General features: G+C 36.1%; 1 protein-coding gene across 2 annotated transcripts in view; it reads right to left on the reverse strand.

Annotated features, from left to right (window-relative positions):
* Positions 1-22,567, reverse strand: part of PXDN (peroxidasin) — a 90,132-nt gene that overhangs the window by 53,757 nt on the left and 13,808 nt on the right. For both annotated transcript variants that reach the window (XM_087775653.1, XM_087775652.1), the window contains exons 2-3: positions 7,292-7,363; positions 5,376-5,447 (exon numbers count right to left, since the gene is read on the reverse strand). In XM_087775653.1, the coding sequence (XP_087631779.1) occupies positions 5,376-5,447; positions 7,292-7,363 (144 nt within the window). The remainder of the gene's footprint in view (positions 1-5,375; positions 5,448-7,291; positions 7,364-22,567) is intronic.

The raw sequence follows: 22,567 nt of genomic DNA on the forward strand, positions 1-22,567 counted from the left end.
CTGTAAAAACTTAAAAAATAATTTAAAGGAGAGAGAATAGGTATATTACACTTATTTTAGATGTGGAATTGGTTTTTATTCTATTTGCAAAAAATATCATTTCACAGTTATTCAAATATTACCAATTCATTTGAGGATCATAGTCATTACAATTTTGTCTCTCCTTAATTTTCCTCTCTGTATGATATTCATTTCCTATCTTATTTTCCAGGGAGAATTTTACATGCACCATTTCTTCTCACTCCTTAGAAAATTTCAAAGACTGAACAGTCAAAGTGTTATTTACCTTTCTTAATACACTTCACTTGGCAGTTTGGAAATGCCTCTTATTCCTCTGAGTGCCAAACTTCTGCTCAGACCAGTGAACCACAGTGGGCTAAGATGCTTTTAATAATTGACCTCAGTTAAGTATCTCTTGTGGGTATTTGAAGAATTTTATTCAAGAAGTTTTAATTAATCCAATTTAAAAAAAAAGTTTTACTGGAATCACTGATGTAGCTTTTATTTACTTTCTGCAGACAAAGTAAGGCAGAGTGAAGAACAAGGGTGGGCTAGAGGAAGACTGAGATGATGACTTTGTAGTTTTGCAGACTTTTACCACCATACCAAGCCACTGTGGCAGGACTTTATTTGGGATTCAACTTTAAACTGCAACTTTTTCCATGTTGATCAGAAAACTCTCAAGCTGCAGGATACTCAACTGACCTCAGTCCATCATGTCCTCCCTCCACAGAGAAAGCCCAGCAACCCAAGGCTACAAAAACATATGTCCTGTGACAGATGTGTTAACCGTACTTTCATTTAGTTGTGTAGATGTTTCCTTGAGGATATTAACAGAAAGATTAAAAAAAAATATATATATTTGCCTAATGAAGAGAGAAATGACAGAATACAAAATACAACTAAGTAGCACTCACAAAAAATATTTGTCTTTCTAAAATGCTACTGTGCCTAACAAGTGAAACTTTGCAAACGTTGCACTAAAAAAAAAAAAAAAAAAAAATCTCAAAACGTATCTCAGTCACATTACCAGAAAACTGATTTAAAGTATAATTATGGACAAAGTATTTTATCATTTGATTTACCTAAAAGCTCTATTACACAACTGAACCATTAGAGTTTTTGAAAGGCTGAATAAACATTGGATTAAGATGGCAAGGGATATATTCTATTAAGACATTACATTATTTTCTGGCAATTACTACTAACTGCCTTCAGAAGAGTTAAAAAAAAAAAAAGCTCTTTCCAGAAATGCAAGCAAGGCTGATAGAGGCCAGAGGCACTGGTCATACACTTGGGAAATGACCAAAAAAATATGTAACCAGTTATCAGAAAATTAGAAAAAAGTAGTTTTAATTAAAAAGTTTAATAGATCCCCTAGGAGTATAGTCATTGTTTTTTATGGACTGTAGTACAAGTCATGCGATTTAAGGAAAGCAAGGTCCAGATATATTTGTTTGGAACAAGAGAAAAAAAATGTTCAAAGTATTGGCAATATCAGGCAGTGCAGAGTAAAACCTGTCATGTAAACAAATATAGTAAAGACATTTATATAGAAACATAAAAAAGACAGTTGGTGGAATTGGCAACATGAATTGCAAAGAGATGAGATCTGGACTCACAGGAGGTATTCAAAGGAAAAAGTAACATGACCATGACAGCAATGGTGGCAGAAAGCACAGAAGGAAACGTGACCTAATCCCGTTTCTGGAAAGGTGAGGTGAGCATCTCCGCACTTTGGCAAGCCTACAATGTATCTTCTACCACTATTACTTCATTCACCAAATGCAGAACAAATCTTGCATGTTCCCTTTTAGTATTTCCAGAGCTGATACATTTCATACAGTCTTAATTTCCATTTATCGTTTGCTTATTGCACTGTTGCCACGTCTGATTCCTCACCTCTCCATTTCTTACTAAGTGAACATGTCTCAGTGTTGCTGCCAAAGTAATTTTCATTCTTCATTTTTATTTCTTTCACTTCCTTCACACTCGCTTCTGGTTTACTGCTCTGTAAATATCAAGTACCTTCTCTTTATCTGGAAAGCTCTTTGTAATTGCTAATCTATATTTTATATTTTTCCATATCCCTCCCCAAATTCTTTCTTTTTATCTTAACCTCATTTTTTTTCCACACTGATTCCAAATCTTCTAATATCCTACATGTTAAGACTGTAATGTGTGTCTACCTTCAGTTCCCAATTACCTTCTCTCTGAGAGACTAAACTGTTGACTTTCAGGATCAGGAAGGATTATCCTACCCAGTTTCCAAAAATCTGCCTGCATCTATATTATAGGGTTGGGAAGCTTTTCCTTCTCATCTTTCTGTACTACCACCTCTAGTCAGTAAATTGAATAACTCACGGGAAGTCAATTAAATATATATTCAGTATACCATATATAACATGTATACATATACATCTTGTATCAGGAAAAACAAATTACAAACAGGTTACCAACTATTTTGCTCATATGAAGACAACTTTTTAAAGTTTATTTTAGACAGGGCTGTTTACATTGTCCTTTGCAGAAGGGGGACCATATGACCAAAAAAACTTATATAGAATCACTGAAGTGCGGAAAGAAACTATATTATGGAGTCCAAGCTACTATTGCCTTTTTGATTCTTATTAAAGAACCATATTGCCAACACTAAGGTATATGAAATAAGACAGACAGACAGAAAAGCACAAAGGCAGAAAGATAAAGTGTCCTCTTAGTTTCATAGCAAAACAATAATAATGACATCTACTTCTTTCCAACTTTTAGTATATGAAATCAAAGACAAATTATTACCACAAAGAGCGCAGCAAGATCATGCAAAACTGTTTATAGAACTGGCAAAATTTCAATTACGTAAAGAATAAGAAAACAAATAATCCTAAAAAATAAGATTCAAAAATCATATCGAAATAATTTTCTTTTTATAATGTAAGAACCAACTTTTACAATGATGAATGTTTTTAATGCACAGAACATTGAGAAAATATTATTACGCTATCAAAATCTGTTCTCCAGACAGACAATTCTGAGAACATATATACCTCATAAAACTCTAAGCTCAATTTCAGAAACAAACAGTACAAAGAAGCATTTGAAAATCCCAGGGCTTCTTTGAGACTTGCTGGAAAAAGTATGGTCTAAAAGACCAAAAACTGCAGCAGAGGTACAGGAATAGGCCTTGACATCTCTCTCTCAGACACTGGCTTTTTTTTTTTTTTTAATATTGTATTATGTCTCACAGTTACATATTTTATATATAACTATATATTTACAAATAATTTTATATGCACTTATATAATTATATTTACTAATAGTTATATATTTTATGCTTACATATACTTGTATTTTGCTAAATCAAAGCCACTGAGAAATGACAGGTTTTCTAAAATTACTCAGTGAATTATACATTTTCAGAACTATCTTCAATCCAGTACTTCAGTTCTCATAAGAACACAAATAACATCATGGACTAATGATCTCATTTTATGAAATACGACAATACAAGTTAGGTTTGCAAATACCTATAGGATCAGGCCATTCAAAGCCTCAAATATTCCAGATGATTTGGGTATATAATATTAAATTCTGAACAATATTTTTGACTTTTAATAAATAATACAGTTTCCATCCCCCTAATTTCTACTTCAGTTCATCCTATTGGGAAAAAGTAGTCTGTTTTGTTTCCTTTGTTCCATAGAATACACTTAGCATGTACTTACTCAGCTAACATTTTCACAGCTGAATTGTATTTATTTGGTACATTTGAGCCTTCTGTATTGATATCTGACCAGCACCAGCATTTTTATAACTTTAAGGCTGTACAGTTTAAGGCTAAACATTTATATCACAGCCACTGAAATAGGCAAAAAGATCTTAAAGTTTATTTAGGCAAAACAGGGGATGGCTTTAAAGAAGAGCTCTCTGCAGCTAAATGAACTACCACATTGTACTTCATATTCAAATTTTCCAGGGAACAAGAGGAAAAGGAAAAGATCTTCCTCTCAACAATATATAGATAAACATTACTACATGTATATCAAAACAAACAAATCATAGTTCAGTTATCTCTTTTCACTCTTTTATTGAACTGAACAGAGTGCATAGTTGAGTTTTATCTCAGGTTTACTACAGCTAGGCAAAGGCAAGCGTGTGAAAATAAAGAACTACTAAGAACCAAGCAGTATTTCTCCACAGTTGCTGACTATGGAAAGAAGCTTAGCCACCCTGAATTAGTAGACCTTACGTACTGCACTACCAGATCCACTATATAACCGTGTCTTGTAACAAATACAATCATCATGGACTTTAATAATTCACTGGGGACAGTCTGTTCAGTATTCTTTTTCCTCCAGTTGTATATAGTTTAAACAATTTTATTACTGAAAGCCAATACACATAAAAAGGAGATCATGAAATGTAATCAAACACAGCATGGAAAAACGGGTAATGTGTCTGCACAGATTTAAGTGATTTTTATTTTCCTCCTTTTTCCCACCTCCTTAGAGCTATTCAGGCTGTATTCTTGAAAACTAGATAGAAAATTAAGCTTCTGAATTGCTTCCAAAACCATGAAATCTCAAAGCGACCATTTTTTTCTGTACTGAACTCCAGCAATGATCAATGCTCCAAGACACCATCTTCTGCATGACGCTACATAAGGTGAACTCCAGTGACTAGAGCTGAGAATCCATGACGGCTTACTATTTAACTTAAGCCTTTTTTGCAGATAAAAATAACAATTTTTGATGCCTTTTGTTTATTCAGACAATTAATACACTTGGTATGTTTGTTAAAAATGGAAGGAGTTATTCTTAAAATACGCAGGCTGCCTGAAGACACAGACCTTACAGCCAATCATAAAGGTACTTTTCTATTTTATGTTTAACTTGATTTTTCTCTTACGAATTTATACTGCATTCAGTGAACAATTTAGGAGTAGTTAAAAAGCTTACATGTTACAAGCTTCTGTAAACACAAACCTTGGACTAGCTTTCAAACCACTTTTCAAAAAACAAACTTAAAAAAGTACTTGTATGAACTTGTATGTTTCAGTGAACCTTTACAGAGGTGACCTAAACGTTTAAACATATCCCTTCTTAAATTATCTTTTCCATTGCATACAGTAAACAGAAACTAGTAAGTCTTTTAAAATCTACTGCCTACAGATATCACAGTCTTATATTAGCAAATCTCAAAGCATCTTATAGAAACATTCAACAGTTGCCCCCACACCATAAATTCTTTTCACAGATATTCAAAACAGTTTATCTCCTGAGATAGTCAGATTAAGACACAATCTCAGATTAAAACACTTTCCTACTAAAGAAGTTCAGCTACATATTGATGCAAAAACCAACATTCATTTAACTTACAGATATTTCAGATTTTCGAGGTCTTCAAATGCTCCACTCGGTATTCTTTTAATTTGATTGTTGTTTAGAAGCCTATAAAGAGAAATAAACAGCTGTTTATTTTAACATACATGAACAGTAGGGAAAAAACCAAAATGCGTAACAGCAGATGTAAATGTAGCATTAAAAAGAAAACTTAAAAAATAACATAACAAAAAGCTTTTTCCCTAACAGTAACTTATAAGAAAAAAAAAGTGACATGTTTACAGCTGCTCAGTCACTACCTTGCAGGAGAAAACTAAAAAAATTAGACAGAAATAAATAAATAAATAAATAAGTCTAAAACCTGAAATTATGTGGCTTTTTATGGGTATCTGAAATGAAGATAAAGAAAAAAAAAAAAAAAAATCCTGGTCCCAAGTCAACACAGATGGTTGAAATTGATACATTCGACATTAACAAAAATTTGACATTAACACGTGCATTGAAGTGACAAGTGACTTCTCCTAGATGTTTCTTAGTGATATTCTGTGTACTGGGCCCTTTACATCATACAGGAACACAACAGTCTGTACTCACAGATTTACACTCATCTCTCATGCAGTGGTTTTGTGAAGAGAAGGGAATCCAAACTTAATGAATCCTGTCTTTATTTAGTACTTGTGGATCTCAGATCAGTTGTTTGAACAGTTAAAACTTGAGGCTGGATATCTGACAGAAACTGTAATTCAAAACTGGGGATCAACTCCAGAGGTATGATCAAAGGTGACTGGGAGTAAGGATAGCTAGTAAAAATGTTTTGGTAGCACAGATTTGGACAATATACTTTTGGGGGAAAGTCCTATCATTTCTTCTGGTGTGAATATACAGTACAAGATGTCTCAATACATTTTTTGTTATGTGCTTTCAGAATAAATAGATAGTAACGATCCAAAGCTCACTGATATCACTGTATTCTATTTCAGTTCACACACTACTTGTGTTCTAGAAAACAGTCAAATTTGCAATCATAAGTTACGTACATTTAAAAGTAAGAATAACTGTACATCATAATTCCTCCTCATGTCTGCTAATACAGTAGAGAAGAGAAATATGCATGCATCTGTTCAAAAGTGATGTTTGAAGGAATGACAAAGGAGATACTAAGTTAAAACTTTAATACACATACTATTGGCATTATGGGTTTATAAAAAGTTTTTTAGAAAACATGGCCTTCACAAATGTAGATGGTAACAGAGAAGTCTGTAAAAGGAAGCTCAGCAGGAAAAAAAGCTGTCCAACTTCTGGCAGTCCTGGCAAACACATTAGAATAGGAAAGTTCAAAACATTAGAGTTTGTCAAATATTTTTAAACTGCAACACATTTGCACATCTGAGCCTTTGAACAGCTTTGTTTTAACTCCATGATTCATTATGTGATATTCCAACAAAGTAATTTAGCACAATTTGGAAAAAATTATAAAGTTCTGTATTTTTCATATTTCCAATTAAAGAATGTTAATAAAACATCACGATGTAAATAATTTCCTTTATTATTTTAATAGAATCATAGAATCGTTAGGGTTGGAAAAGACCTTTAAGATCATTGAGTCCAACCGTCAACGTAGCACTGCGAAGTCCACCACTAAACCACATCCTCAAGCACCACGTCTACCCTTCTTTTGAATACCTCCAGGGATGGAGACTCAACCACTTCCCTGAGCAGCCTGTTCCAGTGCCTGACTACTCTTTCGGTGAAGAAGTTTTTCCTAATATCCAACCTAAACTTCCCCTGGTGCAGCCCCTTGGGCCTAAACCTCACTCTCTCACCTGTGTAAATGCTACAGCTGAAAGTTGTGAGACTACTTAGCTGTGAAGAGTGAGCAAATTTGGCACATCATCAAATTAATCATATTAAATCAAAAGAGGAAAGGGCCTTAGGGTTGAAAAGTAACTTACAGTGTATTCAGGTTTTTAAGCCGTCTAAACTCTCCAGGCTGGATTTCTTTAATCCTATTAAATCTTAGGTCTCTGTAGAATAAAGAAAAAGAAACATGTTATAAAAAAAATCTGCATATTTTTTCATATGAAAAACTGAACTAAGTACAAGTCTTTTGTGACCACAGTGACCAGTCTCTGTCCATAAACTATAGCTTTTGACCAAAGAAGAAGGCAAACCAAATCCGAACACTGTTTGACAACTTGAAGCAGAGGATTGACCAAATCCAGCCTCAGCACTCAGTGCTGAAGGTTGTATTTAAGTTGAACATATGGTCATGAAGGATGTTCTCTTCCACAGTGAAGCATCTTGTAACAGGATGTTGAATTGTATTTCACTAAATTGAACTGTCTTTGTATTTTAAAAGTTACTTGTAAATAATACAGTGAAACAGATAGAGAAAAACTGGGATCAGAAAAAAACTCAGGAAAAAAGAGACAACTTTCAAGACTTTTAAGCTACTCCATTCTTCTCTTTTGAGTAAGAAGGCTTAAGTGCCTTATGCTGGCCCGCTTCTAAAACCTATAAATCCAGCTGCATGAAGCTATTGATTTTCTTATTTATTTTCTCTTACTTTTTGATACATTTTTACCATCTTCAATTTCCTGTTATATCCATAGCTTAATGAGAGCTTCTCCAAGAAGAGGGAAACTCCAATTTCTCAAGCAAGGTGCTGCAAAGCAAGCAGGGAGAGGGAGTGAGGTGGCAGAGGCCCGTGGATGTGGGGAGGCACCCCAGCTGTGCCAGTCTCACACCTCTCTCCTGCTGAAAGAAGCGGCAGCATTTTCCACCCCTGCCCATCCCCTTTCCTTCCCTGGCTCCAAGTTGCACCGTCTTGCTGCTTGCTCACACTTGGCTTTCGTATTCTGAGTGGCTCAGAAACTTGTCTGGACTAGCAATAAACCCAAGGAAAAAAAAAAAAAAAAACAAAACAAAACAGGGAATAATTTTCTGCCTGATTAGCAAACTGACTGGGTTTCCTGGGAGGCCACACAGGTGAGAGAGGGACTGTGAGGAAAGAGTGGAACCAGGGGAAAGGAAGGAGGGCAGCAGGTCTGCCCTCTTCCCTAGCAGCAGACCAAGGACACCAAGACCTTATAGACTCTGGGAAGTGAACAGAAGGGAAGCAAACAGAAAGTAAGTAAAATCTGAAAGACTGATCACACTTATTTCACTGTCCTTCCTTCAATCTTGGCACCAAAACCATACCTAATTAAAACATAAATATGCACTGCATTTTAACAGGTAATATGTTATCAAGAAGTCTCTCTGGAATTTGGTATTTAGTCAAAGGAAACACAGAAAAGCAGACAAAAAGTCAGCTGCATACTAATCCCATATAACCCCAGTGGCTGAGGTTACAGGTAATGCGGGGTATAGGCACCTGAAGTCTTGCGCAGTACATACTTAAGCATCATTCCTCATGAATCAGCCCATCAGGGCTTATTCAGCTCTGGGATAATGGCCTCAGAAGGACTTTTTCTATGTAAGTGTTTTAGGATGTGGCCTACTGTTCATTGTAAGGAAAGGATTAGACATGTGGTTTTGTTTGGATTACACTCCACCAAAATATTTGATCAGTGGCTGGAATAAATGAGGGATGCAAACTGCTATCCCTTATTTAGATATGTAGTTAAACTGCCTATAGACATGACGGACAGCCCCCTTACTCAACTCCCAGCTGAAGTAAGGATTTCCAGATTTAGAAGCACAGAATTTGTCATAGCTTGAATTTGTTCTTTAGAAAAGCACCTTCTTTAGTTATAGCTAAACAGCGTTATGTTTTGTTCATTGCTCACACAAGAAATACTCACTTATCACACACACGAAACACACGTCCCAGATGAGAAAGAGATGCTGCCTATGAGTCACTGAATCTCGGATGCCAAGATTTTCTAAACAAGCCTTGAATGCCACAGTGCGCACTGAGAGAAGATACAGCAGGTCCCTCTGTAAACATCATTGGACATGACATTCCACTTCACTGAGAGCTTTTTCTAGATTATCTGAAAGTTTATTGTGTTTCAAGGAAGCATTTTAATTTTGATTAAAATAATCAAAAATGCAAAAACCCAATATTCATGAATGGAATATTAAAAATTGAGTATTTTTCAAAAGCCTCAAAATACCATTACCACTACCAATATTTAGCTCCTAAACAACATGAGACTTCTCAAATTCTTTTTTTTTTCCAAGTTCCACAATTAAAAACAAATCTTTACCCAAAGTAGGCATAGACAGAATGCAGAATGTCTTTCTAGATATAAAAGAATATAGGTTCGTCCATATGAAAAGCAAGCCTATTCCCTACAGTGAAGCAAAGCTGATACGTATGTAACTTTCATGAATGCAATGAAGGAGCCAGTCCTCTGAATCAGCATCTAAATGAGCACCCTTTTGATGTGTCAAATCCATTCTGCTGTAACACACTAGGATAACTAGGGATTAGCAACACCAATCAAAATAATTTATATTATTTTACTATTGCTGCGTACAGTCATTTTATCCCAACTCCTGATACTACTGCCCTTCTCATATGAAGTTGTTAGGACTAAATAATACATCATGTTTGAAACCCTACCCATTCATTTTCATTCTGCATAAAGGTATTAAAAAAAGAGCTGTAATAAAACACAGCACCGAAATTTTCCTCTAGAGCCCAGTGCATTTGGTATCTCTAAGTAATATGTTTCATAGAAAGCTATGATGACAACAATACATTTTTATAAAGATTAATTATATGTTTTGTTTAATGTTAGCACTACAATTACATTCAAATTTGAGAAAAAACAATGTTAATGTTACTAACATGTAGGATTGTGATTTCAGTATATTCCTTCAAAGGGGAGCTTCTTCTTTAAAGGAAGTAACACTTCTAAGTGTTAACTTGAAGTTTTTTTCATTAATTTTTCAGCACAAAATCCCTGAAAATAAAGAGTGAGGCAGATCACAAGCGCTGCTCAAAATAAAACACACACAATCTCTTTTGTTCTCTACATTAATATAATTATACTTTATGAGGTATTTCTTGTATGTTGTTAAGTCATAACCACTGGAGATTCCTCAAGAAGAAATTCCGTCAAACTGTCTTAATTTCCTTATAGAACAGGATAATAAGCCAAGTGGATAAAGGAAATAGAGTGTACATTGCATACATAGAATCATCGTAGAATCATAGAATGCTTTGCGATGGAAGGGACCTTTAAAGGTCATCTAGTCCATCCCCCTGCAATTGGCAGGGACATCTTCAACTAGATCAGGTTGCTCAGAGCCCCATCCAGCCTGGCCTTGAATGTTTCCAAGGATGGGGCATCTACCATCTTTCTGGGCAACCTGTTCCAGTATTTCTCCACCCTCATCATAATTTTTTTTTTCCTTATATCTAGTCTAAATCTACCCTCTTTTAGTTTAAAACCATTACCCCTTGTCCTATCACTACAGGGCCTGCTAAAAAGACTATCCCCATCTTTCTTGTAGGCCCCCTTTAAGTACTGGAAGGCTGCAATAAGGTCACCCTGCAGCCTTGTCTTCTCCAGGCTGAACAACCCCAGCTCTTTCAGCCTTTCTTCCTAGCAGAGGTGTTGAATCCCTCTGACCATTTTTGTGGCCCTACATGCCACATGAGTTTAAGGGTTTTGATACAGGCCATTCGCATAAACAAACCAGAGAAATATGGTTTAGAGGAAATCTCTGTAAACCAAGTGTTCAACTGGTAGGGAAAAAGAGGATAAGCAAAGACTAGTTATTGAACTGAAAGGTTGTATCAAACAGAATTGGGCAGAAATCTGCCATAAGGTATTAAATATTTAAATAAATTAAATAAACAAGACAAGGTTGGTAGAAGAAAAAATAAGCTTATTAAGTTTGCAGATGTTGGCAAATTTGGAGTGACTGCAAATATTCTGGAAGATGTTCGAGGTTAAAAACAAGCCTGAAGTTGTAAATCCCTGAGAAGTGGAAATAATTAAGTGAACAGCAAGGAGACAGGGAAGAACCAGACAGCCAGCAGTTCTTTCAAAGCCAATCAAGGCTTCAGTAGATGATGAAAAAAAAAAATTAAAAAGCCTCAGTCACCACTGCCATACCATTGTAGAAAAAAAAAATACTCTGTACTAAACAGGAGCACCATTTCACAGGTTTGAAATGTCATCCTCCTATGGTACAGACCCTGTGTCCATCTTATGAGAACCGACCACATTTCAGGGGACAGGAGAAGAGCTCAGAGCAAAAGTGTAACAGCAACTGGAGCGCAGAGAAACATCCCCTCGGAGAATGGACAGCAGGAATGAGGACTGTGTTAGACTGAAAAATGAGTATAGGTAGCTCAAGCGAGGCCATTATGATCCAGATCTTCGAAGACATTTTGTGTTGCTGAAATAACATGCGGTTCATCAGCACGGTGAGGTTTCTTATTCCTTTTTTTTCCAGACTCTTTCCTGCCCAACCACGCTGCCATATGACCTTTTATTCACAAAAGCCTGTTCCCTCCCTATTCATTTCTCTTTCACCTTTTTCGTTGTCCCCCATTTTGCTCTTACAAACTGACAGCATCCTGGCTGTATGCTGTGCTTCGGGGCTCAGCGAGCCTGACTTCCACTGGCTGGCCAGACTGCACCAAAAGGTTAAAACAACGGACTGAGGGAGTCCACCCCAGTTGCTGACTGCTATTTTTCCCCTTCCTAATCTCTAAATAATAAAGGAAACAATCAATAAAAATTATGCAAACATCTATGATGATGGCATGGGATCTTAGGGTAATGTAGTAACTTTTGCATAATAATCCAAACCTAAATGTCATGCACTCAGTTTTTCAAATAAAAAATCTAGTACACCTAACTTCTAATTCAGATTGTCTCCTTCATTATGTGTTTCACAGTGAAAACATTTACTCCTTAAAATTACACCTAGACAACATAATAATACTTTTAAGGATGAGTATGCTACTGCTGCTTTCTTGTATTGAATTCTCTTAGTTTGTGGTCCGGTACCTAAGCATCTTCCTTCAGAGAAATTCTGCTTGATGTCCCAAAACTTTGCTAACAGTGTTATCTCTTAGTTCCCGTTCTCAAACACAACCACATGTATAAACATATGTAAAAAAATAAGAGTCATTACAACAAAAATGAACTTTCCCTTCTACATAAAGCCCTAAATCTTGTCTTTCTGTCAGTTCACAAAAACATCCTAAATATTAATGGCTACCATTTTCCTCCTCCTTGCAACGCTCCACAGCTTAATGATTTAAGTTGGAAAAATACACTTCAGCCTTACAGACTTCCAGAGAAGCTAAGCCCATCACTTTGAAGCATTCCATCTCTCCTGAACAACACATACAAAACAACATGCCGACGATGCCTAGTAAACTGAATACTCTCAGGATCATTTTCCTGGCCCTGTGTCATCTGCGCTGTGCTAATTCATGGAGCGCGACCAGGAAACGTTCGGCAGAGCGCGAGGCTGCGTGGGCCAAGAACGTGCCAGGGAGCACGCTGACAATTTAGCAATTGGACACCCCTGAGAGTCGCATTCCAGCGGCTGGGAACGGTCAGGGTCCCACAGCACGGCGATCAGCCGTGGGTCAGGAAGCGTGCCGAGCAGTACGCGGCAAACGGGGGGCACATACACAGTTGCTTAGCTGGCTTCCTATGTGCCGTTATGTGAACAAGGTTTTATGTAAATCTGTAAGATCTAGATGTGTGGCATATAAATAAATACAATATTCATATGCTTTCTTTTCTGTGACAGAGCAAACGAGAGCTGTGTTGTAGACACTTTTTGTCTGGAAGAAAATAAATTCTGTTCCTGATAAAAATCTTTATTTGAACTAACTGTGTCCATCAGTCTCCCCTCTTTAAACTGCCCATTCTTAACAGTAAACTAATAATAGTTCCAATTTAGCATTGACAATTAACTTTTAACAATACTTTTGTCTAATTAAACACAGTGAAAACTTCTAAATATATAAATATTGAAGAACATTATGCAGCTGTTACTGTCCCGTACAATCCAATGCTTCCGTGGCAGCTCCAGAACGCCCTACTTAAAGTTTGCATTGACAATGTGCAGAAATGAAAACTGGGGGCTCCTGTTAATGCATCCTGATGGGGCAAGACAATATTTGGGCACATAAATTCATTGCAGGTTTCCAAAATATATTTTATAAAACAAATAAAGCGATAAATACTAAAAGGCATTATAAATGTTTGGAGTATGAACATCACAAAGCATATACAGCGAACTATACAGGTTTCAAATATATCCAACTTAAACATCAAGCAACTTAAAAGAAAAGTCAATTAAAGAATTTCTCTGTTTGAAATACAGGAATCCCTCTTAGAGAAGGGACTGTTTTTCTCAGAACAAACCATGCACTGAAATGAAAACTGAAGCTTTAAGTAAGTACAGTTTTCATTTATTCTTTTGTTTTCTAATTATTGGAAAACAAGATATGGGGAGGAGAGTTAAGGCTTTACATTTCATTACTTTTATAAAAGATTAGACTTGGTGTACTTTAATGATCTTACTTCAGATTCCTTTTCGCATATGTTTGACTTGTAAGGATTCTGTTGCTCCACCAAACTGAGAAAAAATCATTAATTGTTCTAAATAAAATTGATTAAAAGTAGGGCTGCCAAGACAAGATTGTGTAATCCTGTCACATACCTCAAAAGGTGGCAGCCTGAAGATCATTGTGGATATTAAATGTCAAAACAAGTAAGCCCCAGTCACTGATGATAACCTATCTGCTGCCAAGTAGCAAGCACTCACTAAGCAGCAGCAAATAGAAAAGGGGTTGTTGTAAGCAGGGCAAATGGGTAAATTCTTGATGAAGAATTGCAGGAACAGCAGCGGGAAGGAGATCACCTCTTCTCCTCTGCTTGCTCCACCCCAGCCACGTCCTTCTCATCTCTGCCTGCAAACTGGGTACCCTACAACTTCACCAGGCCTGGGGGATTTTCCTGAGAGCTCTTCATTGCTATAGAGAGAACATACAAAATGGCTTTCCATTTTTTCAGTTTTATTTTGTGTCAAAAAAAAATTATCATGGCACAAAACCATTATATTAAAGATCTTTAATAAAGGAAAAGCAAAAAATAACACGTTAAACTACTGCTTCCTTCATAGCCATCACTCACTCTATATATACATGTAACTAGCCAATTCTAACATGGTTATAGAAACACTGTATAATGTGATGATTTACTTAAAAACACTTATTTGTCAACATAATGTATGTATGCAAAGCACCGTCAGGGCATTAGCAAAGAACTCTACGTCTCTCACACTGGACAGAAATGCTGCAATTACAAAGATTTCAAACCTAGTACCACAACTACAAGTATTCTTGCCACTTTTCAAGGTTATGCAAGTTTTTTACTACATACAGTCTTCCATGAATTAATTATAGTGCACTTAAACCCGAATGCAAAAGCTTTCAGAACACTAACTTTAAATAACGTATTTCATAAGAGCAAAGACAGCTGAAAACATTCAGAACTTTGGTTATCCGTCTCCCATCTTCCTGGCTGCAGGATGGAAATGAAAGCAAAAATAAAACTGAAGGCTCATTTGCTAGGGTATAACAATAAGATTTACAAAATATGACATGAGGAAATAGTTTCCAACTTTAACAGCTAGAATCACCATCACACCTCCCAAACAATGATATGGGCAAAATCTTTGACTAAAGTAAGGGAGATAACTTAGTTTGCTTTGGACACTCTGTGTTCTATTGTTAAAAACCACTTGAAAGGAGAACTCTACATGCAAATAGAAAATTTTAGGCACGATGTGTAATTTCATCTTCTGTTTATGGGCCTCCTGGTTTTGATAAAGGTTAATGCAAAAATAAGCTATCAATCCTATTTCCCTCTCAGATTAAAGAATAAATTTTAAATACTACATTTATTCATTACTGTTTTTACCGTTGAGGCTGAGGACAAGTAGCTAGTCTAACCAAGCATTGATTGTTTCTACTAACTCCAAACAATTGTGACATGAGACTATGTCCTATTTAGTACTTTTTGAGTAGATCTGCTCTTCCACATCACTTGTACTTCTGAACTTTAGAAGATCACTTTAATCATTTGGTAATCTCCCAGTATTTGTAATAACCTTTTCTTGTCCAAAAATGAAAATATTATGTTAATTTGCTTAATAATATTAGATGTAATCAACAGAACAAACCAAACACTGTGTTACACTTACAAAAAATTACTAAATTTGCTCTGGAGGACTATTTTCCCAGTGTACTGTTCTCAGATATAATATATTATAAATCACATTCATACGTTCATGGAAACACTACATGAAAATCAGACTAAGAGAAACAAACAAACAACAAGAATTCCAAAAAAAGTAGGACTGCCACGTTTCTCCAAAAACAGTACCCATCAGGACAGAATAAAGCCAAAGCATCAGATTTACCATTGGCAAAATAGAACAATGCATTTAAATTCATGTTTAGAAGATCTGCATTTGCATTAGCCCATCATATTGAAAGCATCTGATTTCATACTTAAAATATTTGTGTATCTTTTAGCTTTGGACAAGAAAAAGGCAATGTGGATGAAATCAACATAGTCATATAATACACTGACGTTTGAAACATGATGTTGACACATTAATGAATTCTATTGTCAATCTTCATTAAAAAGAAAAATAGTGAAACATTTGCCAATGAAATAAAATCTTGATTTTTTTTTATTAGCAGTGAAGGTAAGTATCTCATTACCTTGTTTCAAGGGTTAACCAGTACTTCAGCATTGATTTAGGACATGAATGAAATTAAATTCAGAGATATTTCCTCAGAAAAGTAAAATCACCACAGCAGCAAAATAGAAATATATGAAAGCATACTACTGTCTTAAGCATCTTAAAAACTGAAAGGTCCTCAAATGCTAAGTGTGGACCATAACAGAACAAGCCCCATGCCTCACCCCCTGCCCCAAAGGTAGACACTATTTAAAGCTAAAACTTTTCCTTTATATGTGACTGTAAATTGCATGGTAATATAATCTTTATGACTTTGACAAATTAAAAGGAGGCAGTGGCTTTGGTTTGGTAAGAACCAGCAGGAACAATGCAAGCTACTTTCAAAGGATGGATTTCTAATTGTTGTAACTGCTCTGATACTGAGAGATACACGAAGTCTGAAAAAGACATAGATGTGAAAGACAATGTACTCTCTTACTCATCTGTAAGTCTAGTCATGAAATGTTGATTGGCAACAAGAAGTGCCAAAACAGAAAAATAACAATTCCTTCTGCTGCATGATATATACTGAATCTGGAAAAAAGTGCAAACTAGTTAATTTTATTTTCCTTTAAAAAAAAAGGGAGCAATTTAACGGATTTGTAGATCTGTTAGATTTAACAGGTTAAATTAATAATCTAAGTTAAAGAATGACCATTCTATTTATCATTTGTTTAGCTCTCTTCAGATGTTTTAATAAGGTAGGAATTGTCATAACTGGATCCCTTTGCCATTGGCAAATTCAAAAGAACAAAATAAGAGAAAAACATTATTTTTTTTCTAACTGTTGAAGATTAATTACTACCCAGCAGAAATAACCTATACCATAAATGCCAAACTACTATGTTTCTCAACACAGAACAAAAGATCTGCAAATGCCAGCAAGACTACATTGCTTATGTCTACTTTATTCTTATTCTTTTTTTATTCAAGGTCATCCCAGCAGGAAATGAAAAACAGCCATCAGCATAGTAAAAACATTCAAACAGAGCAGAGCATGAAAATTGCACAAAAGAGGTTATATAATCAAGTCAGTGCAGTAACTGGATGATGTCAATGGCACTTTAATGCTGCTTTAACTACTGCCCTGTAAAAAAATGTGTCACTTTGTTGAACAAACAAAGAGAAGGCCACCACTTTAAAAAAATAAAACCAAACTCCACTTTCAGCTAGAGCACTACTTATAGTAATCCTCACTGCTAGCAGCATAACATTTTCTAGAATACCAGAGGAACCAAGATTTTTTTTTTCCTGGTTTTAAGATTTAGCCCTAGTGATTCTTTTACAAACAAAATTACATCGTTCTCCTTTTTCTTGGCAATTCATTTTCTGGATGAATTCTTCCCCGGTCTAATTACTAGATACAATATGTGATTTTCTCTAATTTACATTGAGAGATTTTTATTATCTGTACATCAGCACTCAGCATATAATATAAGGCCACTGCATTTTTAGATGGGAAACTAAAGCATATTCTTACATGGTGAGTGGGTATCACAGTCAATAATATTTAATATACCATAATTTTTGTAATAAAAGTAAATGGTAGGATTACAAAAATACTGAAATCTGCAGAACAGGATGTAGAGCATGTGGCAGTACTCACCTTGATCATAAAACCATGCTTACAAAAATACAAAGAATTAAATCTGGATGATCTATCAATTATCTAATTAAAATAACACCCAATTTGCACAAATATGTAAGATTTGTTGAAAAGGACTTCAAGTTTGTAAGTCTTAAAAAATATATTTATCAGGTACAGCTTTGGTGAATGAAGACCTTATGATATAGCCTTCTCCAAGAGCTAAGGATTTGTTTTAACTAACAATTATTTTGCCATTAGAGTTGAAAAGAAAACATTTAAATGTGAACTCAATGAAAAGCAATACAGTATTGTTTTACTAAGTCTGTAGATCCCTCTGCTGCCCTTGTTGCCAATTTTTCCACCCAGCTATGCAGTGCCACTAATAGGACTCAAGCGGGATTTGGTGGTTCAAAGTTTTAGGCGTGTTGGCTTAACTGTCAAGAATTATACATGGAAATTTTACTCTGGCATGATCATAGGTCTTTGTCTTATCCACCTTCACAGTCTTCCAAAATCCATCCTCTACAGAAATACTATATTTTGAAATCAGAAATTCTATTTCATAATTGTTTCTAGTTCTCATGGTACCTTTAAAAAAAAAAAAAAAACTAACAACAAAACACAACAAAACAAAACTAAAACACACAACCAAAAACCCCTCCCTTTTAACAGTATGGGAAGAATTCAAAGAGATGTAATGCTATTTCTGCAGTCTGAAGAAATAACAAGAAAAGGCGAAATCTGTCTTTAGTCCTCTCAGGAGGATCTATTTCTAAAACCAAACAACGAAAAGGTTGTTGACAGTACAGCCATATGATTCATTACTGATTATTTTTGACAGAAATATCCTTGCTTTCTTGTCCTGCATTTGTGCCGTGCCCAATAAAATAGGGCACGATAGCTGTGCATGAATGCTGTGCTAACAGAAGTACATGATGGTTAAGGTCTCGGATCAGGCACAGAGTCAAATGATGATTGGCACAGTCTGTATTGTAGAGCTACTGACACATGGAAATACTTTTAGAGGATTAGCAACAGTTGGAGATGCAACCTCTTCTCAGTTTCCTTCTCAATACTTATTGTTTCAACTGTACTTTTCAATTAAAAAAAAAAAAAAGTTTCTCTTCTATAGTAGGCTAAAAAAGACACCAAAAAGGGAAGCTGACTAGTTTATGGCATACCATGAACCACTGAAACAAATGCGGTAACAGTTTCGTTTGGTTTTGTAGTTAATAGTTATGTGAATAACTACTGTGAAAAACCCCACAGAAATACTGCTTTTATGCTATAGTCATAAATTAGTCTTTTTTTCCCCCCTATCTACCATTTTGCAAAATAAATAATGTTTCTGCACTTCTCTGTCTCACACAGATGCTTAAGTCTAAATTCTATATCCATGAAATATTGATATTCTCAGAGGAAAGAACTAAAAGCCAGAAAGAAACATTATCATCCCCTGACCTCCCACACAGGAGAAGTCACACAATGGTAGAGAAGTTCCTGTCTTAAGGCAATTATTGCTGTCAGAGCTGAACCATCCCTTTGAGAAAACTATAAAACTGTGATTCAAAAGACCAAGAATCAAGCAAAGCCTAAAGCAAGTCATTCTGGTAGTTAACTATATTCACTGTTAAAAATGGATAGTTTATCCCTGCGTTCCCCTTGAGTGTGTTTATCTTCAGATTCTGCTCACTAGAAGCAAACAGCTCTAAGTGAGGAGTAGCACTGACTATTTTTCTTAAAATAGGTCTAGAGGACTTAAGCGCTGAAGTTCATACATGAAATTTTTCTGCAGCAGTTCTGAAAGACTAATTAAAAAAATCCTAAAACACCAAATATGGGTGAGCAGGAAAATATACACACAATTCTTGGTAACAAGGATTTTTCTGATTTTGTTCTAGGGCAGATTAGTTCTTTCTTTCCTGTCAGGAAAACGGATGCGGATGCAGATGCAATGCAAGCAAATGAGCGTGCTTATTCATAAAAGAAAATACGCACTGATACAGAAGAGTATCTTAGATTTTACCAGAGTGCCAGAGGTCAGATCGTTTCTTAAGCCTCCTCTAGCTCTGACATACCAGCCCCTCTCCCACAGGAGCACCCAGCTGGGTACCCCTCGCACTGGGCAAGTATCAGCAGAGAGCTAAGGGCCATGAGCTCTCAGCAACAGAAGATCCTACAGCTGAAAACAGGGATGCGAGTGAGGGCTGGGAAAGAAGTAACAGACTGGGCAGGTGAACTAGTATACTAGTATAGAAGTGTGATTTCCCCATCAGTGCCATTTTGGGGGCTTTTCTTTCCTCAGGGCGGGAAGCCTCACTAATGCAGTGCATGTGAGCTTGCATTATATTTATTATATCAATAAATAACATCCAGCATCTACAGTGCCGATGACCTTACTCAAGAATGCCCATTTTGTCTCCTTCAATTCAAAAAGAAGTCTTGCAATACAAGATCAACATCAAGCCAAAGGATGTGGAAAATTGAAAATTGAAGGAATTACTGCATCTAAAAATAACATCTAAATTTGACTCAAAAGGCTTTATTCATTGTAAATCTATGCGTCACTCCTCCCTCTCTACTACGTGGATTTTATCGGAACATATTTCCAACCATTATGTACTTTCCAGTTATTTCCAATACAGAGATTGCCGTATTAGATTCAAACAGACTCAGAGGTGTTGTTAGAATTTATCTGGATACTTGTTCTTATAGAATGTCAAGGACATTTTACTATTAATATGGAAAGCGCTATTGGCTTGCATAAAAAGTGAAAACAAAAATTCAGGTACTCTATCACTTGGCTGCAGACTGGCTTCCTCGTTTCAGACAAAGCGACGGCTTTTCCTTCCACTTTACAGAAAATCCCAGGTCACCTCACTGAAAAGACTACAGCTCTTGGAATCGTATTTTCTGCTTCCTGAGGTTAAAGACAGGCTGCCAGAGCAGATAAGTTAGCTATTTGCTTGCTCTGCCTCCAGCTCCTCCTGCTCCTGGCAAAGCAAACTCAGAACAAGAACTGGGAGTGACAGGGCTGCATTAGGACTCCTCTGATATTTATCTTCTCATTCCTCATCAGTGCAGACAGCCTCAGCACAGGCGTCTATGCGTTCCTGTCTCTTGGGAGAAGTTGCTTTCTGCCTACAAAGAGCAATGGAAGCAGCTACTAGAAGACGGCCAACCTTAAAGTACCCAGCTGAATGACTTTCAGGGAAGGGAATTTCTGGGAACAGAGATTATTCCTTTCTTTTTCTTCTTGCTATGACCATAGTAATATCAATATCAAAATTATAAACAAAAACCAATTAAAGCAATTTACTACTCATTTCCAACTCCTGCTTCCTACTCATTGGGGAACAAGTTATGTTACAGAATGCATCAAGAGAATAAATAAAAGATTAATAGTAAATATTATGCTTTACACATTTTTATCATATGCCATAACTTGAATCAATCAACACCCAGCTCATTTTACCTCACATTGCAAAAGTAGAACTGAACTAAATAAAATGCCTACAACTTCTTTCCCTGCACATTCTTCTTCTTTCTCTACCTAAAGTAAATCTGGATAGACCAGATGAAAAAAACTTGGAAAACTGGATTGCTGCACATTATAGATGTGTCTGAAATTTCCAAGTAAGTGTTACTAGACTTGTGCGTGTTTGTTAGTAATTTTAATTTCCAGTGGTCTCAGGAGATCACATCTATTTTGCTTTAAGTCATGCACCCTCCTCCTAGCAGTTCTAATATTGGCAGTATTAAGTCAACAATTAACTAGAAAGAAATTTTTAATTAATCTCTAATTATTTCATCACATTAACAAAGTACTAAAAATACCAAAAAAGAAGCATGAAACACTTTTAGACAGAAAATGTTTTTGCACACTTACATGTTGTTCCTAAGGCCAAAAAGTTCATTTCTGAGTATAAGCGAAGACAATTCTGTTCTACTTCAGTCTTCACAATTTAATGCCATTTTAAAAGTTACAATTCAATCTGATTTTTCCATTTTGAACACTTTTCAACTTACATCCTTGTTTCATCACCCCCTATCAGTTACAAACTAGCTATCCCTCAGGTCACATAAATACCATTAGGGCCATGTGGAGAGCAACTTCACATGCTTCCCAATAACGCATCATAGCTAACCTGGACTCTCAAGGGGTCTTTCCCAGCGTTCAAAAGGAAAGCAAAATGCTTTCAACCACATGCATATACAACAAAAGGGGAAAAGTTAAAACATTTGATTAGTCTTGCAAAAGTAGAATGCAAAGAAAATATTAGAAATATCTGTAAGCTAAACACATACCTGCATTTTAGGAAAATCAGGTGGTTTAAAATAACCACATAATAAATACCTGTCATGACAACTCAACAGATGTGACATTAATTAAAAATTAATTCGGGAAAGTCAAAATTGTAAACATTGCCAAAGACAGACATTGCTTTTGCTGCCAGGTGGGAGCAGTAGGCCCCGGGGAAGCATGGAGTGGAGGGCAGGTGGCTCTCGCTTCCCCAGCAAGGAGGGAAAGTGGAAGGGGACTTTTTCTGCAAGGAGGTCTCAGCAGGGGCATTTACAGCCCTCTGTGTGTGCAGAACCTGGCCTTTCAAGTTGTATCACAAACTCGGCTTATTTTTAAGGTTTTCCCTGAGGGCAGGCCTATTTCCGTGACAAAGTGAGTGGCTGCAAGGGCCAGTTAACAGCTTCCCTCAGGAAACAGTTCCTCCCCTTCTGTCGCCTGCCAGGCCACCTTTTCACCGGGGCTAACATGAGTGGCCACGGACATCACAGGCCACAAAATCAGGGAAATGATTCAGAGTGAAATAACTTTTTTTCCCCTTGTTTATTTTTCAGCTAACTCTGAGAACTGACTGAGAAGACCAAAGGCAGGAAT

This window comes from Nipponia nippon, unplaced genomic scaffold, assembly GCF_047370975.1.
Source record: "Nipponia nippon isolate SJK-2023a ecotype South Korea unplaced genomic scaffold, ASM4737097v1 scaffold_4, whole genome shotgun sequence".
NCBI classification, from domain to species: Eukaryota; Metazoa; Chordata; class Aves; order Pelecaniformes; family Threskiornithidae; genus Nipponia; species Nipponia nippon.